General features: G+C 33.1%; 2 protein-coding genes across 2 annotated transcripts; both read left to right on the forward strand.

Annotated features, from left to right (window-relative positions):
- The first annotated feature begins 264 nt into the window (after positions 1 to 264).
- Positions 265 to 5,290, forward strand: LOC143573518 (nicotinamide adenine dinucleotide transporter 2, mitochondrial-like). Its single transcript, XM_077058377.1, has 9 exons — positions 265 to 331; positions 881 to 966; positions 2,721 to 2,831; positions 2,910 to 2,958; positions 3,503 to 3,615; positions 3,714 to 3,808; positions 4,274 to 4,362; positions 4,456 to 4,550; positions 5,054 to 5,290. The coding sequence occupies exons 1-9, from the start codon at positions 265 to 267 to the stop codon at positions 5,288 to 5,290; spliced, it is 942 nt and encodes a 313-aa protein (XP_076914492.1).
- Positions 5,291 to 10,494: 5,204 nt separating this feature from the next.
- On the forward strand, positions 10,495 to 16,526 carry LOC143572815 (LEAF RUST 10 DISEASE-RESISTANCE LOCUS RECEPTOR-LIKE PROTEIN KINASE-like 1.2). Its single transcript, XM_077057868.1, has 4 exons — positions 10,495 to 11,251; positions 12,902 to 12,934; positions 13,026 to 13,253; positions 15,565 to 16,526. The coding sequence occupies exons 1-4, from the start codon at positions 10,495 to 10,497 to the stop codon at positions 16,524 to 16,526; spliced, it is 1,980 nt and encodes a 659-aa protein (XP_076913983.1).
- Positions 16,527 to 18,650: the final 2,124 nt, after the last annotated feature.

Genomic DNA, 18,650 nt, shown 5'->3' on the forward strand with positions numbered 1-18,650 from the left:
AATTTTGGATTATGATTAAAAATGAAATTGTTATAGGAATTAAATAATCCCCAAAGGGTATAAGATTAGAGGTTATAATATTTCAAATGACTCATCAAAACATAACATGGGGCAATTGGACTTAATAAAAGTTGAAACATTCCAATTTTAGATCAAACAATTGAACACGCAAACTTAGCTTGCAACTTTAATAAATGCGGGTTTATTCGAGATTTGGATTCAATTTATTTAGAAGAAATTTCAGTCTGATAATCTTGAAGGAGTATGGCCACTGGGGAGCCACGAAACGGTAGGGATGTCATCTACGATGTCGTTTTCGGTGCCTCTGCAGGTATACATTCTTTTGTATTTTACGTCATAAACTTAACTGAGTACTTTATGCCAAAAGGATCAAAGATGACTCAAAATTAGATTTTATAGTGTAAAATTTAAAACGAAATTGTTTATACATATTTGTATTCTTTGTAAATTTGCAAACATTTCGATGGCTGGTTGTACACGTGCATGTCTATGAAAACTCATGTTTTGTCGGACTCCATGTGGCTAACATGATTTTCGTGTTTATTTTATCTTGTGAAAAGTCATGGTTGGGTTCATTTGTCTCATGATTTTCAAATTCGTGTTAAAATTTCGGTTTCGTAACCTGTTAGGCCTACCAACTTGCGAACATGACTCGTCTAACACCTTTGTGCTTCGTTTTAGACCTTGTCGTTTTTGTGCACTTCTTGTTTTTTAAAACCGCAACTGAGATCATATTACCATGTAATTTTACCATCTTACAATTGTATCATTAAAAATTGTAAAGAAGGCTTGTTTATATAGTAATTTAAAATGAACATTATAGGAGAAATTATTGTTTTTTTTATATTACTTGATGTAGGGGCCATTGCTGCCACACTCATGAGCGCATTGGACGTTATTAAGACAAAAATACAAGTTTTGGGCCGGCCTGATGCAAAAGACAATTTCATGCCAATGTTTAAGACATGCTCAAACCAATTAGGGGGTGTTTGGTAGAGGGATTTGATTGGGGAGAAATGGAATTAGAAATATTTCTTTTGTTTGTTTTCCACTTTTCATTTCTATTTCTCTAAAACTAGAGAATTCCATTTCTCTTTAAAACAAAGAGAAATCCATTTCTCAGCAGCCTCCTCATAGCATGTCACCACCTCGTCTCCGGCCACCACCTCGTCTCCAACCACCACCTCGTCTCCGACCGCCACCTCGTCTCCAAGTCTGCAACCGCCACCCCGTCTCCGCCGTTCGCAGTGGTGAACACAGAGATTGTAACCGGTTGTAGGTTGCAGGTGGTACGGGTGAACGGAGATTAGGGTTTCAAATGGTGGTTCGTGGTAGGTTAGGGTTTTCAGATGGTCGGGTGATTGTGGTCGCAGGTGGGTGACAGTGGTGGTGGAAATCGGCGGTGGTCGCAGGTGGCTTTTGATTATCATCATCATCATCGCCACCACAACCACCACCACAGAATCTCCAAATAGGCAGTGATGACAGATCTGAGCCTCCTTTTTCTATATCTTATGTTCCAAAAATTTGAATCTTTTTAATTTCTTGTGTACTGTGGTTGAAGAAGGGGATTTGGTGGCGGCAGCCGGTGGTGGTGGGCTGTGGTTGAAGAAAGGGCTGTGGTGGTGGTGCTGGTGGTGTGGGGCTGTGGTGGTGGGGTTGGTGGTGGTGGTGGGGCTGTGGTGGTGGGGCTGTGGTGGTGGGGCTGGTGGTGGTGGGGCTGCGGTGGTGAGTGGTGTCAGGTTGGGTGGAGGTGGGGTTGGGTATGGAAGAGTTCTCTGTTTATTTTCTCGTGTACCAAACAAGAGAAATGATTCTCATTCTCCATACCAATTCTCTTTCTCTACAATTCCATTTCCATTTATATTTTCTCTCCTTTTTCCATTCTCTGTACCAAACACCCCCTAAGTTTCAAAACTTGCATATATTTAATTCAATAACCAGATAGTGGTCAACGGTTAATTAACCAGCTAGACCGGTTAATCGGGCCGGGTACTAACTGGTTTTCAAGCATAAAAACCCTAACTGGCATAACAAGTTTCGGGTATAACCGAACCGGTTAACCACCAGTTAACCGGTAAATTACCGAAAGAAAAACCGGTTTTAAAAAAATATTTAAAAATCTAAAGTCACTTGCAGTTAACCGGTTTTTGGGCCAAAATGCATAAACGGTTAGTAACTGCCGGTTTTTTCCAGGTAGAAACCGGTTAGAGAGGAACTGGTTACTAACCGGCTAAAAATTCGGTTAAAAATTGGTCATTAGCCGGTTAATCAGTTTGAATGTGCACCTCTAGTTTAATATATGCAAGTTTTGAAACTTGATTACCGTTACGTGACATAAATGAAAAACTATCAAAATGAACATTGACTAAACCGATGTTAACTATAACGTCAATATTTAATATATGCAAGTTTTGAAACTTGATTACTATTACGTGACATAAATGAAAATTTATCAAAATGAACATTGACTAAATCGATGTTAACTATAAGCAATAACTTTTTCGCTCAATAAAAAAATTACATAGAAAATTCAGACAGTATACGAAATTTAAGCCTATAAGATGGACAAATCAGATCATGATGTGTGTCATTACCAGGCGAAATTATGTCTGATGGTGACTCTTTAACAAAAGTTACATAGATTTTTTATGAAATCTTTGGGACACTTATACGGTTTTTATATTATTTAACATTGATTAGGCAGTGTTATTGTATCAAGCCTACAAGCCATTATAATAAAAGATGGACCAAGGGGATTATATTGTGGCCTTTCAGCAACATTAGCTGCATTACTTCCAAACTGGGCTGTGAGTATTATTATTATTATTATTATTATTATTATTATTATTATTATTATTATATCTTGATATAAATAACTTATATAGGTCTATTTCACTGTTTATGGGCAACTCAAAGAGCTTCTTGAGTCACATGGTTGGTTACTAGTTACTATAATTGTTTTCTGGCGTCTTGCTGGTAATCTAATTAGGGTTTTCATAAACCGTTTAACCCGATTGAACCGTTTCTAAACAATAAGTTGGCATCTTCAGCTAGATTGAGATGCACACGGTTTTTATTTTTGAAGGTTTAAAGGTTCGAGGGACTGTTTGGAACTTGGAACCGGCATTGTAAACCGTCCCGGTCATTTAACATTTCTAATTAATATAATGTTTTTCTTTATTATTATTAAGTTGTGAATATGTACGATATTCATAATTCATGCGCCATATTTTATTATATTAAATCTTTTAATAAACAAACAATTTAATAAAATAAAAGTCTGTACAAGCGGTTAAAGCGTCAAACTGGAAAGACGATAAGTTTGGTTTGTCGTTTTATGAAACTCTAGTTAGCAGTTAGGCCCAAATTTTCATCAAAACCAGCCGAATCATCCCTAAATATAATGTTTCAGTTTAAACAATTAACTTGATATATTGTTTTAACTTTTAAACACAATTTACTTAAAAATCAATTGTAGTCGATGACAATGGGCATCTTAATTTTGGGGCAAACGTAATAGCTGCTTCAGTCGCTGGAGCGGCCACTGCGATCACCACAAATCCATTGTGGGTTGTCAAAACAAGACTCCAAGTATGTGTTTTTTTCTCTTGTTTTTTTTGTTTAAGTATGTAAAGTTACAATAATATGAAGTTTTTTTTTGTTATAATTTATATTTTTTTCTCTTGTAGACACAAAAGGAGAGAGTTGGTGTGGAGCAGTATAAAAGCATATCTTCTGCCTTTAGGCATATAGTTCATAAGGAAGGCTTTGTAGGGTTGTACAGGTACGCTTTATGAGTTGTACTTCTATTATAAACAAGAAAATGACTAAAATATCCATTTGATCAGTTAAAGTAAACAAAATGTTAATTTAACTAGTTTTTCCCCGTAATATCCATCCTCAATTTTGTCGACTCGTACAATTTTTAATCATTAGCTTACGAGATTTTCAATTAACTAGATTCTGTCACGCGTCATAATGATGGGACTCTTTAAGAGTCGACGATTTTTTTAGCTTCGGGTGAGATCTTTTTTGGCTTTGGATGAGATTTTTTTGGCTTCCGACGAGATTTTTTTGGCTTTGTACAAGATTTGTTTGGCATTTGGTGACATTTTTTTGCAATCGGAAAGTATTTTTTGGCCAAGTGGCAAGATCTGGTTGGTTAATGAACATTTTAGTCATTTTCTGTACAATTTTTTTTTTTTTTGTTTATTTTAATACCAATTTGTGGTTTATTTTTTTACAACAGTGGACTCTTGCCTTCTCTTGCTGGAATTAGTCATGTTGCAATCCAATTTCCAGCCTATGAAAAGATCAAATTCTACCTGGCTGAAAGGGGTAATTATAAGTAGTACATACGTTATCGCATTACAAGTTGTACACCGTGCATTGATAGTTGTAACGCTGATTATGTACATTTCAAGTTGGTAGATAATAAAACTACAAGAGATCTAAGCCCTGGGGAACTTGCAATTGCTTCATCTGTGTCCAAAATTCTTGCTTCACTACCTACTTACCCACACGAGGTGACTTAACTGATCTCATTAACTCAAAATGTTTATGATGTTTGGATTTTAGTTTTGAAATAGGCTATGCAAGTAATTTTTCTATTGGGCAAAGACTATACGCACGCCACTAACACATTATTCACACACTATTGACACATCATGGATCATAATATTATTCGGACACTATAATCAGCTATCTGAAATTTAGGAATATTCGAATTTGAACACCCTAGTTAAAGTAGTGTTATACTAACATATTATATGGGACATATAACCTCATATGGCACGTATGATATGACAGACATGCTGGCATAGACCGTAACGACAGAAAATTACTCGCATCCTATATTGTCGAATTTGGGAATTTTTATTACATTTCTTTAATAATAAAATTTTTTCAAACAATTGATTATCCGATCGTAACACTTAAAACAACGTAATCAGATACTACGCACAATGCATATCAAAACCGTCCCTAAAAAATTAGATTGAAGCTATAATTTACAATGTTCGTGTGGTAGGTGATTCGATCGATACTACAAGAACAAGGGCAAGCGACAAACTCAAAAATGCGTTACACGGGTGCTATTGAGTGTGTAAAGAAAATATATGCAAAAGAAGGTTTGTGCGGTTTTTATAGAGGGTGTGGAACTAATATGTTAAGAACAACACCATCAGCTGTGATTACTTTTACTAGTTATGAGATGATTAATAGGTTCTTGCATCATGTTCATCCACCTCACAATAATCCCTTTTAAACCCGATGATCGAATGATGAAACCGAACCGAGTTTGAGTTGAAGGTGGTGCAATCCGTATTTCACTTAGAATAAATTTATAGCGCTGATTTACTTGTACGTGTATTCTGATATTTGAGACTTGTTTAGAGATTGTTGTTAATTTTAATTTAGAACTTGTTAAGAGAATATAAAATTGAGACCGAAGAACGAGTTAAACTCATCGATTTATTAGCTAACTACAATAGGGTTGCAAATGAACCAAACGTTTAATGAACAGTTCGACGGGAAATTCGTTTATGTTCGTTCGTTTATTTAATTTATTATATCTAAACATGTTATATTATTTAATTTATTACACCTAACATAAAATAGGAAGCCATGTTCTCACATTATTCTCATTTCCTTTCTCATTGTTTACACCGATGAATATTTCAATCTCTAGGCCCCGCCAATTTTATTTGTGTTTGTTTGTGTTTGTGAAAACGTTCATTTTTTTAATGAACGAATACGGACATAAAATCTCGTTCGGTAAATGTTCGTGAACACAATATTTCTTTAACAAACGAACATGAACAAGGCCTTGTTCATGTTCGTTCGGTTCGTTTACAACCCTAAACTTGAGTTTAATGTGAGCCGACTATGAGCTCAAATTTTAGCACGGGTTGAAAATTACGAGCTAGGCTAGCCTGGCTAGCATTTTATGAGTTTCACCCCGAGTTGGAAATAAAAACAAATCGAGCTTATACTAATCCCATGTCTGGAAATTACGAGTTTTAGGAACCCTTGAGCTTCATTTTAACCGTTTACGCACTACATGTGTTTGCTTAAAAGGTACGACTCACCAAAAAACGCATTTTTTCTCCCCCTTCTTTTAGCAATTCAATCTATATTTATTTAAAACATATTACATCAACGTTTACATGAGTTATCTGTACATTTTTTCGAGTCCACTAACATCATGGCGAGACAATATTTACACCACCTATTTAGCAATCAACGGAAATTTTATCAGCGTACGAAACACCTTTAAATTGACCTGCATTTCACACGAGATATATATATATATATATATATATATTATGCTTGTTTCGTGTAAGTTGTTTTAGAAACGGATGATCTCCATATATATAGAGGTTTTTCTTTCTTGAGTTTAATATACACAATACACATATCATTCAACATCTTTACATTAGAAGAGCCAATTATTTAAAACTTTACATAACGTGTTTAATAATTTGTTAAGAAAACATGGTATTTTCCAAAATAAATACAGTGTTCATGGTTTTTTTTCCCCAAATAAAAATGGAAAATGAATGTAAAAAATAATTAAAAAAAATTAATCTTAGTTGAAGTGGGCAGGTCAACACCGACTTTTAATTAACCAGTGATTTATCAGATAATGTTGAATTTAACTTTTAACAATGTTCAAAAGTAGCGGTCAAATAATGACTAATAAAGATTTATTTTGACTTAATTTAAGGTTTATCATTATATTATTGAACTTTTTCACTTTTAGGTTTAAGTGATTAAATATTTAAACTTTATATTTATATTGTTTAAACTTTATGACTCATAGCCATAAATACTATATACAAGGTTCCGGGAGATTCCCTAATCATTCTTTTATTTGGTTTCATGTCTTTAATGATATTAATACTTTCTACAACACACCGGATCACTTCTACTTAAACAGTTAAACAAGTATCACCAAGATTATTCGTCGACAGACTATATCCGTTGGTAATTACTGGGAAAAGATATCCATCTAAAATTAAAAACGGAGCACTAACAATAAAAACCGAGAACAAAACAGTAAGAGGAGAACCCGTCGTTGATTAGCAACAATAACAACAGACACCTTAACCCATGAAGAAAGATTGTCATAGACCTGTAATCAACCTAACCAACTTCGACAATTGTCATTTTTGGTAGGACGAAGTTAAGACAAAGTGAAACAGGATATATGAACTAGAACAACTTTTCAATGAATTCGTCGATGATGATAAGTTATAAGTAGGTAAGTAAGATAAGTTATAAAATCACCACAAAAGTTATTGCTAGTTGTTACCAAGCCAAATACGGGAGATTCCCCTAATGGCTGGAACTTATCTTGCGCGGTTCATAGCTTTAAGAAAGAAAGCTCATCGTAAAAAAGGTCTTTAACCAATTAAACTCCTGCCTTTGGTCGTAGGTGCGTCCACAAAAAATGGAAATCACAAAGTAAAGTTAAATTCTTTTCTTTATGCATGCATGCTATGCTTGTTATACATAAGATTAAGTGTAGTGGGCGGGGCGCACACCCCATTGCTCCATTCCACCTCATGCATGGTGAAGACAAGGCGCCAAGGGACACAAGCGCGAGGGACATTACGGACGTAAGGGAACATGAGAGCTCTAAGATCCACATGTGTTTCATCAATTACATGCATGCACTTTAAAAAAATTAGTTTTCTAGTTAAACCATTACCTTTAAAAAAAAGATAAATGAGAGCCCGTAATTACATGGTAATAACGTATCAATTATTTTATCGTTTTTTGTTAAACCAATATACGTAGTCAAATATGACATATATATACATCATTTTTTAACCATTAAACACACCATTTTTATAATGTCACCTTGTCCAACTTATTTATATTTTATTTACAAGTTCCAATTGGATCTCATCAATCATTAGTCAACTTTATTGAGATTTGAATACCATGTGACTTCCTTCTGAATTCAACAATGCACTTCACCCCTTAGATTTTTCGTTAATCAAAGAGAGACTTTCTTCTTGTCACACATTTTCAATAAAACTCATCATTTTATCGTAAAAAAATTATACAAATAACCGCTAATTTTCTATCGCGTTTTATACATAGAAAGACAACTTTGCATGTGGCCGGTTTGATTGTCACAATATAGACACTTTGGTGTCTGGATACAGTGTATTGCTTGTCTGCTATGTGACTCCATCCAAGGGCATAAACCGTTGGTAACTGGTGAACATGTTTTATAATCCATTAAGTTCTTATTTCTCACATTTTCAAAACATTTAAACTATGTTGCATAAATATGAATTTAACAACCATTTTCTTTACTTTGACCGCCATGATATTTTGACTTAATTTTAGTATAACTATGTTTTATTATATATATATGTATTATATATATGTATTTTATTATATGATACATTTATTTCTATGAGTATTTTATGTATTAATTTTAGTATAACTATGTTTTATTATATATGTATTTATTATATATGTACTTTATTGTATAATACATTTATTTCTATGAGTATTTTTATGCTGTATACGTACTGTATTATGTTATATTCATATAAGATTTGTATATCATACCTTATTAATGAGCTATGAATGTTATATTATTCTTAGGGGTTTTTGGGATTTGCTTATTTAAACTCCTTATCAACTTTTCAAAAAAGTTAAATAAGTTCTTTGGTGTTTTAACTTATCAATAAGTGTAAATAAGGAGTTTTGATAAGTCAGTAGATTGTGACTTATAAACTTTTGTATTTGATAATATCCATTACACCCTTTAACCCCTCAAAATTCATCACATTGCTATTAAAAAATAATGTCATTTTTTGTCATTTAGCTTTCCTCATCACATAAGCTAAATACAAATCATAGCCTCTTAATGTCATTTAGTCATTAAGAGACTATTTTTTAATGATTAATAGCGTCTTAATGGTTAAGAGGTAGCCTTAAGTTAAGTCTAAGGGTTAAAACGCTATGAACCATTAAGAGGTAGTATCCTAATGTCCATTAAGAGACTACCAAACAAATAAACAATCCCAGACCTCCTTATTATATAAAGGTTATCTATGTAAGCAAAATGTGTTATTATATAAATACAAATCAAAATTTTAGTCATCCAAATTATGATTTACTGTTGATAATAATCCATGAAGTATGTTTTCTCTGCCTCTATTTCGAATATATCAGCAAAATTAATTAACAAGTTAATTGTTTAATTATTTTGATCGGCATAACCACAATAAGTATGCATGACTTTGCACCCCTTGCATGTGTAGAGAATCTTATCAAACATATTCATATCATTTCATGGTTTGATACAAGTTTAGTTCATTTATTTGTTTCAAAATTTATATCAATTAATTAACTTAAGTATTTATAAGGCCAATTTAAGTGACTTGCGATATCAAATGACGAAACCCGTTATATATTTATGGTCAAGATAATATTTAATGTCAGCGAGCAAAACCGGACACGAGACGAGAACTTCGACATGCGTTTAACTTCAACGGGAAAGCTTCTAGATTATGGTTTTGTTTGGTTATAAATAGAGCCTTGTGTTGTTAGTTTTAGTGTGTGTTTTCCATGGTGTAAATCATCCACCCAAGGGGAGCTCACCTTAGGTGGGTCGGTTCGTTTATGAATATATCAAATCTTTCAACCGATAACGAGATCATTCATTTATATTATCGTTATATCATTTTGTTCGGTCGTTTGATTTCACCGCACCCGTCTCGAGCACTTATCAAGAACAAAGCCGTTCGTTGTCGGATCCGGCGGTTTCAAGACCTACAGTATTAATATATATGTCATTTATTTATATATATTAATTTATTTATATATACTACCTCTATCATCGACAAATTTTAAATCACTAGCTAGGAATCTCTCAACAAGAAGAAATGAACCATAAATTATTATTTTAACATATATATGGGCAATACATAAAATGAAAACCAATTTAAGTTGAGAAAACCCTATGTAACAACGTTTTTTTTACAAATGTAAAATATGTTGTTACATTTAATACAAAAATCAAAAAATAAAAAAAATTTGTTTGCTATTTATTTACATTTTTTTTAACTTTTAAACGTATTTGTTAGGAGAAAATGTAATTTTACTTTTACATTTTTATTAACTTTAAGCATTTTGCAGAGAATGGATTTATAGAGTTTCCAAATAGATTTTTAGAATTTTTTTCAGCCCAAATAACTTTTTATTCCATCCAAACCCAATAAATATAAATGTAACTTCTAAATATTATTTTGACCAAAGCTTTCTTTCAAAATATTCAGCATCCCCAACACACCAATATGCCATCATCTATTATTGTCACATCCCAACTCTATTATTGTTGCAAAGTCAAAATAAAATTTTAAAACTCACCACCTATTTAACTCCATTATATGTCATCATCCCAAACAACCAAACCTCTTCATACCTCATGAACTCATAATAATGAAAAAACAACCCTCCAAAAACCCTGTTTTCTTCACCTTCTTCTTCCTCATCAACCACTCTCTCGGATTAGACCCAAAATACGAATCATGCGTCCCAAAAGACTGCGGTGACGGCCAAAACATCTCATATCCATTTTACATCAACGGGAAACAAGATCAGGATTGCGGTTATCCCGGATTCGAGCTCCAATGCAAAAACAATTCACCAGTTATTCAAATCTCAAAGATTGAATTCACTATTATACATATCCAATATGAAAACCATCGTATCCGTCTCAAACGCCCCGCAGTTTCACCAAACTGCACCCCAGTGTTAAGCAGCAACTTAACATTGGATCCTAACAGATTCGTGATCGTCAACAAAACGACGACCACGAATCTGTTAATGGTATCAAACTGCGTTGAATTAAATAGTAATTCAATATTTAATTCAACGCAGTTTGAAAGGTACAGAATACCCTCGTGTGAGACCACGGAGTATGTTATGGTGGAACATGATGCAAATTTTCAAACATTAATGGACGGTTGTGGAGGTGGTGGGAAGGTTGTTGAGATTCCAGTGGAGTTGGATAAGAGTGTGGAGGTGGATGGTGGGAATTATAGGGAAGTGGTTGAACGCGGGTTCGACATGCGGTGGCTTGCGGCGGAGTGTGGTGGTTGTGAGAGTAGTGGTGGGAGGTGTGGGTTTAATATGACTGTTTTTCAGTTTAGCTGTTTTTGCCCTGATAGGCCTCACAGGGTGAGTTGCAAACCTGGTAAGAAATTTATATTTTTTTGTATATTTAGTTAACGTCGTAAACGAGTCGAGTCGAGCCTGAGTTGTATAAGCTCGAGCATGACTTGTTTTAGTTTATGAGGGCTCAAGTTCGAGCCCAAGTCGTATAGAATAACATTTCTAAAGCTTAAGCTTGACTCTAGAGGCGAAGCTTGGGCCACCAAAGTTACGAACCTAGTACCTCGAGGGTGACCGTGCTCAATATATATAAGGATTTTCGGACAAAATCGCGTAAATTTACCCTACTAAGTGAAAAAACGGCAGTGACTGAGGCCACCCGGCTCCCATTATATTTCGCCCTTGCTTGGCTCGTGGGTAGTTTATCAAACTGGAGTTTAGCTTATTTATTATTTATTAATAATATAATTTTTATAAGTGTTTATATATCTTTTTTAATTTTTATAGTAATATATATTGTTCTATTTTTTTTTCATATGTTTACGTATGATACTTGTTTTTTTTAATATTACATATTTTACATGAAATGCAACGATAATAATATTTGTGACATACGACTAAGTGAATACTCGCACATGTATTTTCAACTACTAAGGCGTGTCTAAGTCGGTCTACTTAAATTAAAAAAGTAGGCTGGTGTCGTCTGTCTTTCCGTTTTGACATTTATACATTTTGTCGGTATGACTTTTATCTTAATTTTTATCGGTATGTAACGTATCCTATTCATGAAAACGAAATTTGAATATCTTTTTTTGTTTGAATAAGACATAAGTTGTTTGAACTAGTTGAAAGTTTATCATGATAAGGTAAAGTTAAAAAGATCTTTGCAAGTTGACATTAACATGCGAATAATCTAAATACATGTGGGTCAATAGTAGCTGCAAGCTGTACATATAGAGATTCTTTATTTGGTCCATTTTGGAACAAGAATCTTGCTGCTTAAGATCAAAATCAAATGTTTGACTACGGTTCTATTTTGACTTTGACTGACTTACATCAAAGTAGAGATGCCATGGCCCATGAGATGTTTGTGATAAGAGGCTCTACAATTGAGTGGCAAGGAGGCAAAGTATGGCAAGTTATGCATATATGTTTTACACATATTAACCCATTTAAAAACAAAATAATATTATAACTTCTAAACATGTTTTTTTTATTTTGAATTTCATGGCTTGCCAAGGAAAAACTTACAGAATAGTAAACATTTTTTTTCCTTTGGAAAATTGATTTTAAACAATTTTAATCATGACATATTTGACAAATAACAGCTTTAACGTCACTTTTAGCTGGTGCGGTTGTAACCAAAGGTTTATTTTTTACCAATGGTGCACGTCTAGTTGTCAATAAACATTTATGTGGCATCACTACGTGGAAATAATCATTTGTTTCTTTTTAAGAAAATTGATTTTAAATAATCCAAAATTAGTTTTAAACAGTGTCAACTAAAGGTGTATTTTATTCCAACGGTCCGCTAGGCATGCCACATAAGCAACAAACTAACGGAGTTAACTATCTGTTAGTCGTGAGCCATTGGAAAAAAATACAACTTTAGTTGGGAATGCTATCAGCCAAGTGTGTAGTTGAGATTGTTATTTGACAATAGATCATAGTTGAGATTATTTAAAACTAATTTTTTTTATTCTTTTAACTAATTGTTTGTTTCCTTCTGCAGAAAAACCAAACCGTAAACTGATTGTCATCGCAGGTAATTGTCTTATGAAATTTGTCTTCTTAACCTATTACGTTCATTACACGTGTATTAAGATTTTTAATCTTTGTTAGTCGCGAACTTGTAGTTCTTGCTGGAAGTACGTTCGTCTTCGCACTCGCAACCGTCATTTTCTTTATACGTAAACGTAAAGCTTCTGCTTATTTCTCGTCGAAGGATAAGTCCCGAGAACTTGAAGACGCTAGTATCTATTTTGGTGCGTCGGTTTTTTCATATGCCGAACTTCAAGACGCCACCCTTCATTTCGATCCTTCTAAGGAACTCGGCGATGGTGGCTTCGGAACCGTTTATTATGGTACTTCATTACATATATCTCATGTAATTTAATTAAGTAACTAATTACCTTTTCTTTAAACATAGTACTTTCCAAATCTAGACAATCTAGTGAGCTAATGAGCTAATGATCCTGAGCCAAGTTAAATTATTAAGAGAACAAGAAAGGAAAAACAAAGTCGTTTGCTATATATATTTTTTATTAATGGCTTAAATTTTTAAAAGCTTTTATTTTACATACAAATGTATGTGTTATGTAAAAATTAAAAAACAGATAAACTAATTTGTTAATATCATTCTTTTCTGGCAAATTGGATTTTAATAATCCAACTAACTGTTACTGGCCGATAATAATCCTAATTTAGTTTATTTCCACTGGTGGTCTTATATTCAAAAAAATTGGCTCTCAATGGTCCCCTACTAAAAAAACTTAACGACGTTAAGTTTTTTCCGAATTTCAAACTGATTTTTAGGGCTTTTGATCTGGAGAAGGATACGAGTTGATTGAGGTAAAATTAGTTCGAAACGATGCTCCAAATATAGCTTAATTTTTGTTAATTTGAAGCTCAAACACCCGATTTGAAGCACTGTTAAGCCGTTTGGAGCATCGTTTCAAGCTAAGTTTTAAATCAATCGACTTATGTCCTCCTTCCGCTCAACATCTCTAACAAATCAGTTTGAAATTCAGAAAAAAAAACTTAACAACGTTAAGTTTTTTTAATGGGCGCGCACCACATTTTATAACCTTCGAACCGAAATCCCCAACTAGAGATGGAATTCCAGAAGCTAAACCACACCGTTGAGAGCTACGTGACTCGTTCAAGGGAAGGCCCACCAATGATTAGGACCATTAAGAGCAAATTTTTTTCAAACATTGGACCAAAAGTGAAAATAAATTAAGTTGAAATTATTATCGGCCAATAATAATTATTTGAAATTAAAATCCAATTTGTTTTCTTTTTTTCATTTTTTAACTTTTGTGACATGTAAAAGTTATGTGTAGGAAAATAAAGCATATGCATGGTTTTTACACATGTGTATGCTCTACAAATAAATGATTTTTGTTTATTCTTTTTCTAGAATATTAAAAGAAAATAAAAGACATTGCATTTCAACTATTCTATATATATTAAAAAAATTATTAAGATTGTAAAGAGTGAGAAATTATTTAGTTCTTGTTTTGAAAAAAAAACTATATTTTGTCTCGAACCTTTTCATATATATATATATATATATATATATATATATATATATATAATAGTTTAGAAACTTGTGTATTATATGGTATAAGTTGATGTATAAATTACAATGAATAAAATAAAAGATAATTAAGTCTCTTTATATTATGTAAAAAGTGTATTACAAATATAATCGTTTTAATCATCAAATGTATTTGAATTTTAAATCGAGAATGGGTTGTTCTACCATCGGTATACAATAATGAAGCAATACCACTGGAAACAACATTTAAAACAATGAGGCCTTTATATCTGAAAGATGTAATTAAAGTCTTTCACAAAAATGTTTTTCATTCCATACCCTAAACACTAAATCCTAAACTATAAACCAAAAAGGACACCAAATTTTCCTTTTTGAACAGCTTTCATGATGTCTTTAAGAGCACACTATTGTTTAACTTTCATAATAGTCTTATACTAAATATAAAAAATGGAAAATTTGTCTATGATTTTTAGACTTATTAAACATTGAATATTTGTAAAAAGTAAACAAAATTATTATAGTTTCTTCAATATGAAGATGTCTAAAAATTTAAATGTTAGTGTACTCTTTCAACATAAAGTGTTTTATATACATTTTAATTTTAAATAAAATATCTTTATGACACGTAATTATTACATATATTAATATTTTTTTATATTAAGTATATTTACAATATAATTTATAACATTAATAATTCAATCAATGGAGATTGACCAATTAATACGGTATGTTGAATTTATAATCAATACTATATTTAGAACCAAAATATATTTTTTCTTTTCCAGAGAAGTGATTTAAGCGGGAATTTGATAGTGAGAATTAACCTCAGAATGCCATGTATACAGAATTATTTTCTTTTATTAGAATTAACCTCATAATTAACCTCATATTGAAGAAATTATAATAATTTTGTATAAATAAATTTTTAGACATCTTCATAACTATATATAAATATAAAATAGTTAAGTAATTAATAGTTGATAAACGAGTTAAGTCCAAGCTAAACTCAAGCTTGAAAAATAACTTTCAAGCCTAACTGGACTTTTATGTAAAGCTCGAAACGAGTCTGGGCCTCGCTAATTAAAGTTGGATTTAATGTTTTCTTTTGCTAGGCAAACTACGTGACGGTCGAGAAGTCGCAGTGAAACGACTTTACGATCACAACTACAAACGAGTCAAACAATTCATGAACGAGGTAGAAATCCTCACTAGATTACGACACAAAAACCTCGTATCGCTCTATGGTTGCACTTCTCACAAGAGTCGTGAACTTCTTTTAGTCTATGAATACATCCCTAACGGCACGGTGGCCGACCACCTCCATGGTAAGCGTGCAAAAGAGAGCCCGCTGACGTGGCATACCCGTATGAAAATCGCCATTGAAACTGCTAGCGCACTTGTATACCTTCACGCCTCGGAAATCATACACCGAGACGTCAAAACAAACAATATTCTTCTAGACAATAATTTTTGTGTCAAAGTGGCGGATTTTGGGTTATCGAGATTGCTACCTAATGATGCCACTCATGTCTCGACTGCCCCTCAAGGGACCCCAGGTTATGTGGATCCTGATTACCACCAGTGTTATCAGTTGACATATAAAAGTGATGTTTATAGTTTTGGAGTTGTTTTAATTGAATTAATTTCATCAATGCCGGCTTTTGATATTACTAGGTCTAGAGACGAGATTAATCTAGCTAACATGGCAATAAACCGAATCCAAAGATGCGCTCTTAATGAGCTAATCGACCCGAGTCTTGGATCCGACACGAAAACCGAGAAAATGACGACGTCGGTAGCGGAATTAGCATTTAGGTGTTTACAATTTGATTTGGAAATGAGGCCTACAATGAGTGAAGTGTTGGAGATTTTGAAGGGGATTCAAGTTGATGAAAGTGACGGTGATATTGTAGAGTTGACCTGTAAAAAGTCAAATTTGTTGCCGCCTTCGCCAGAAAACGAAGGCGTGGGGCTGTTGAATGGGCGGATCACGGCGTCGCCGGTCTCGGTAACGGCTACATGGCATAGTACTAGTAGTGGAGTAACAACAACAAACACTAGTGTGTGTAATTGAAGGATTACATAACAAGTATAGGGGTAGTATTGATTTTTCTTTTTTAAATTTTTTGTAACACAGAATTAAAATATAAGCATAGAAAAAATGAAAGAAAACCGAACAATAGAATTCAATTATATGTTAGATTTTCATATATATTCTATGGTTGTAAAGTAATTAGTTATAAAAATATGTATACATCTCAAATTCATTTTTAAAATCATTATACCAAACATGTTGAAATTAATTTACACTTTCTTCACGGTCATGTTACATATAATCAGATTTTTAGTGTTATATATTTCCATCCCTGTTAGAAATTGCGTTAGATACTTTGGAACATCATTTTTTAAAGATCAATAACGATCTTGCGAATAACATATGACAGTCGTCATACCAAAATAATTATACGATATATAATTGAAAACTTAATGTTACAGTGATTTTGGTGGGCTCAATCACAACCTGTCACATAACAATTGCTTGCTAAATGCTACAGTGATTTTGATGGGTCAATAACAGTCTGTCACATGAAGTTGCTCTATTATATATATACTTTTTACTGACCGTTTTTCATGTTTATTAAAATCCAAATAATTAGTTGAATACTCAAAATCTCAAATTACACATGAACCACCCAAGAATCACACATGTTAATATGCCCATTTCTTAAAAAGAAAATAAATTTTTCAATATGCAAATGCTACCCTGCTTGGTTATTTTTGGTCTGTAATTGTATATTTTCTTTTTCCTTGAGACTTTTTCAAGAATTAAACAACTTTGTTTCCTTTTTTATTATTATTTCGAGCTTGTAGTTTCTTTCGTTCCGTTTCCTTGATACCTTGGTTCTACGTCAGGGTGATTGTTGTCATGATATGTTTTTGTTTTCGCATTTTGATATTCGAGTATGTGACAGGATTCCCATGCAACGCGCATGGGGAACATTCTAGTTGGTTAAATACGAGAACTTATGAAATATGGAAGCCAGAGTTCAGGCCCACTAAAACTAGAGACTAGATCCATTTTGATCTTGGGCCTTTACGCCGCGTTTCAATTTACTTTTTCAGTAGATGCTGAATGCTATCAATGAGTAACTTTTAAGGATTCCATAAGAACATAAATCTCATAGTTTACCTATGATTCACATATCATCTTCAAGAACACCAATTAACCAAAGTTTCAAGTTAGAAATTGATTCCCAAGCTTTTAAAAGACTAGAAGATAATCATAGTACTTCCATTTCCATGATTATTCACCTCTAGGTTGATGAATTTCAACTTCATCCTTGCTCTTCTCCAGGGCCGGCCCCGAGAATTTGCATGCCCAGGCCGAACCGAAAAAAATACGCTCCCTCTAAGCCTAAACGCACTAAATAATATAAACAATTTTCTTAAAACGACGATAAACATAACAATTAGCAAACTAATTGTATTAAAATGAGTTTATGACATACTGAATAAGCTAATAACTAACCGAGAATTTGTAAAGCTTGCATAACATTCTTGATAGCAATTTAGTGAATCAACTCATCGTAGTTTATACTCTCTAATATTCTATTCTCGAGAGCTATGATCACCAACCCGTTAAGTATTTCTTTGGGCATTGTGGATTGTAAATAAGTATTCAATAATTACAACTTTGAAAAACTCCTTTCTGCAGATGCGACCATAACAATTGGTGTTCGAAGTCGACGTTGTTGTTATCCCGCCTATTCATTTCATTTTTTTATTCATTTCATTTTTTCTATTTATTTACCTTTTATTGATTAATAAAATATAACGGGTCTCTTTTAATTTTTAATGACCTATAAGTCTTTAGGTAATTAAAAAAAATGGTCTAAAAAGTGTGTGACTATTATAAAAATAGTGGGATATAAGTGTTCGTGTATTATATATACACACACACATACATATATATATAACATCGGGAACTTTTATAAAATTTTGTGCCCCCGAAAAAAATGTGCCTCGGCCGGACGCCCACATTGCCGGGCTTTAGAGTTGACCCTGCTCTTCTCCTACAACTCGTCGAGTTTGTCGACCAGACACACGTCTTAATTTTGACCAAGAATGCTAGCATCTCCCTCTTTTAACCATTTTCTATAATCTCATTAAAATGACTGAACAATTCTTGTATTTTTAT

Source organism: Bidens hawaiensis, unplaced genomic scaffold (assembly GCF_021521415.1).
Source record: "Bidens hawaiensis isolate Kalapana, Puna unplaced genomic scaffold, B.hawaiensis_p1.1 tig00001382_1, whole genome shotgun sequence".
Lineage (NCBI taxonomy): Eukaryota > Viridiplantae > Streptophyta > Magnoliopsida > Asterales > Asteraceae > Bidens > Bidens hawaiensis.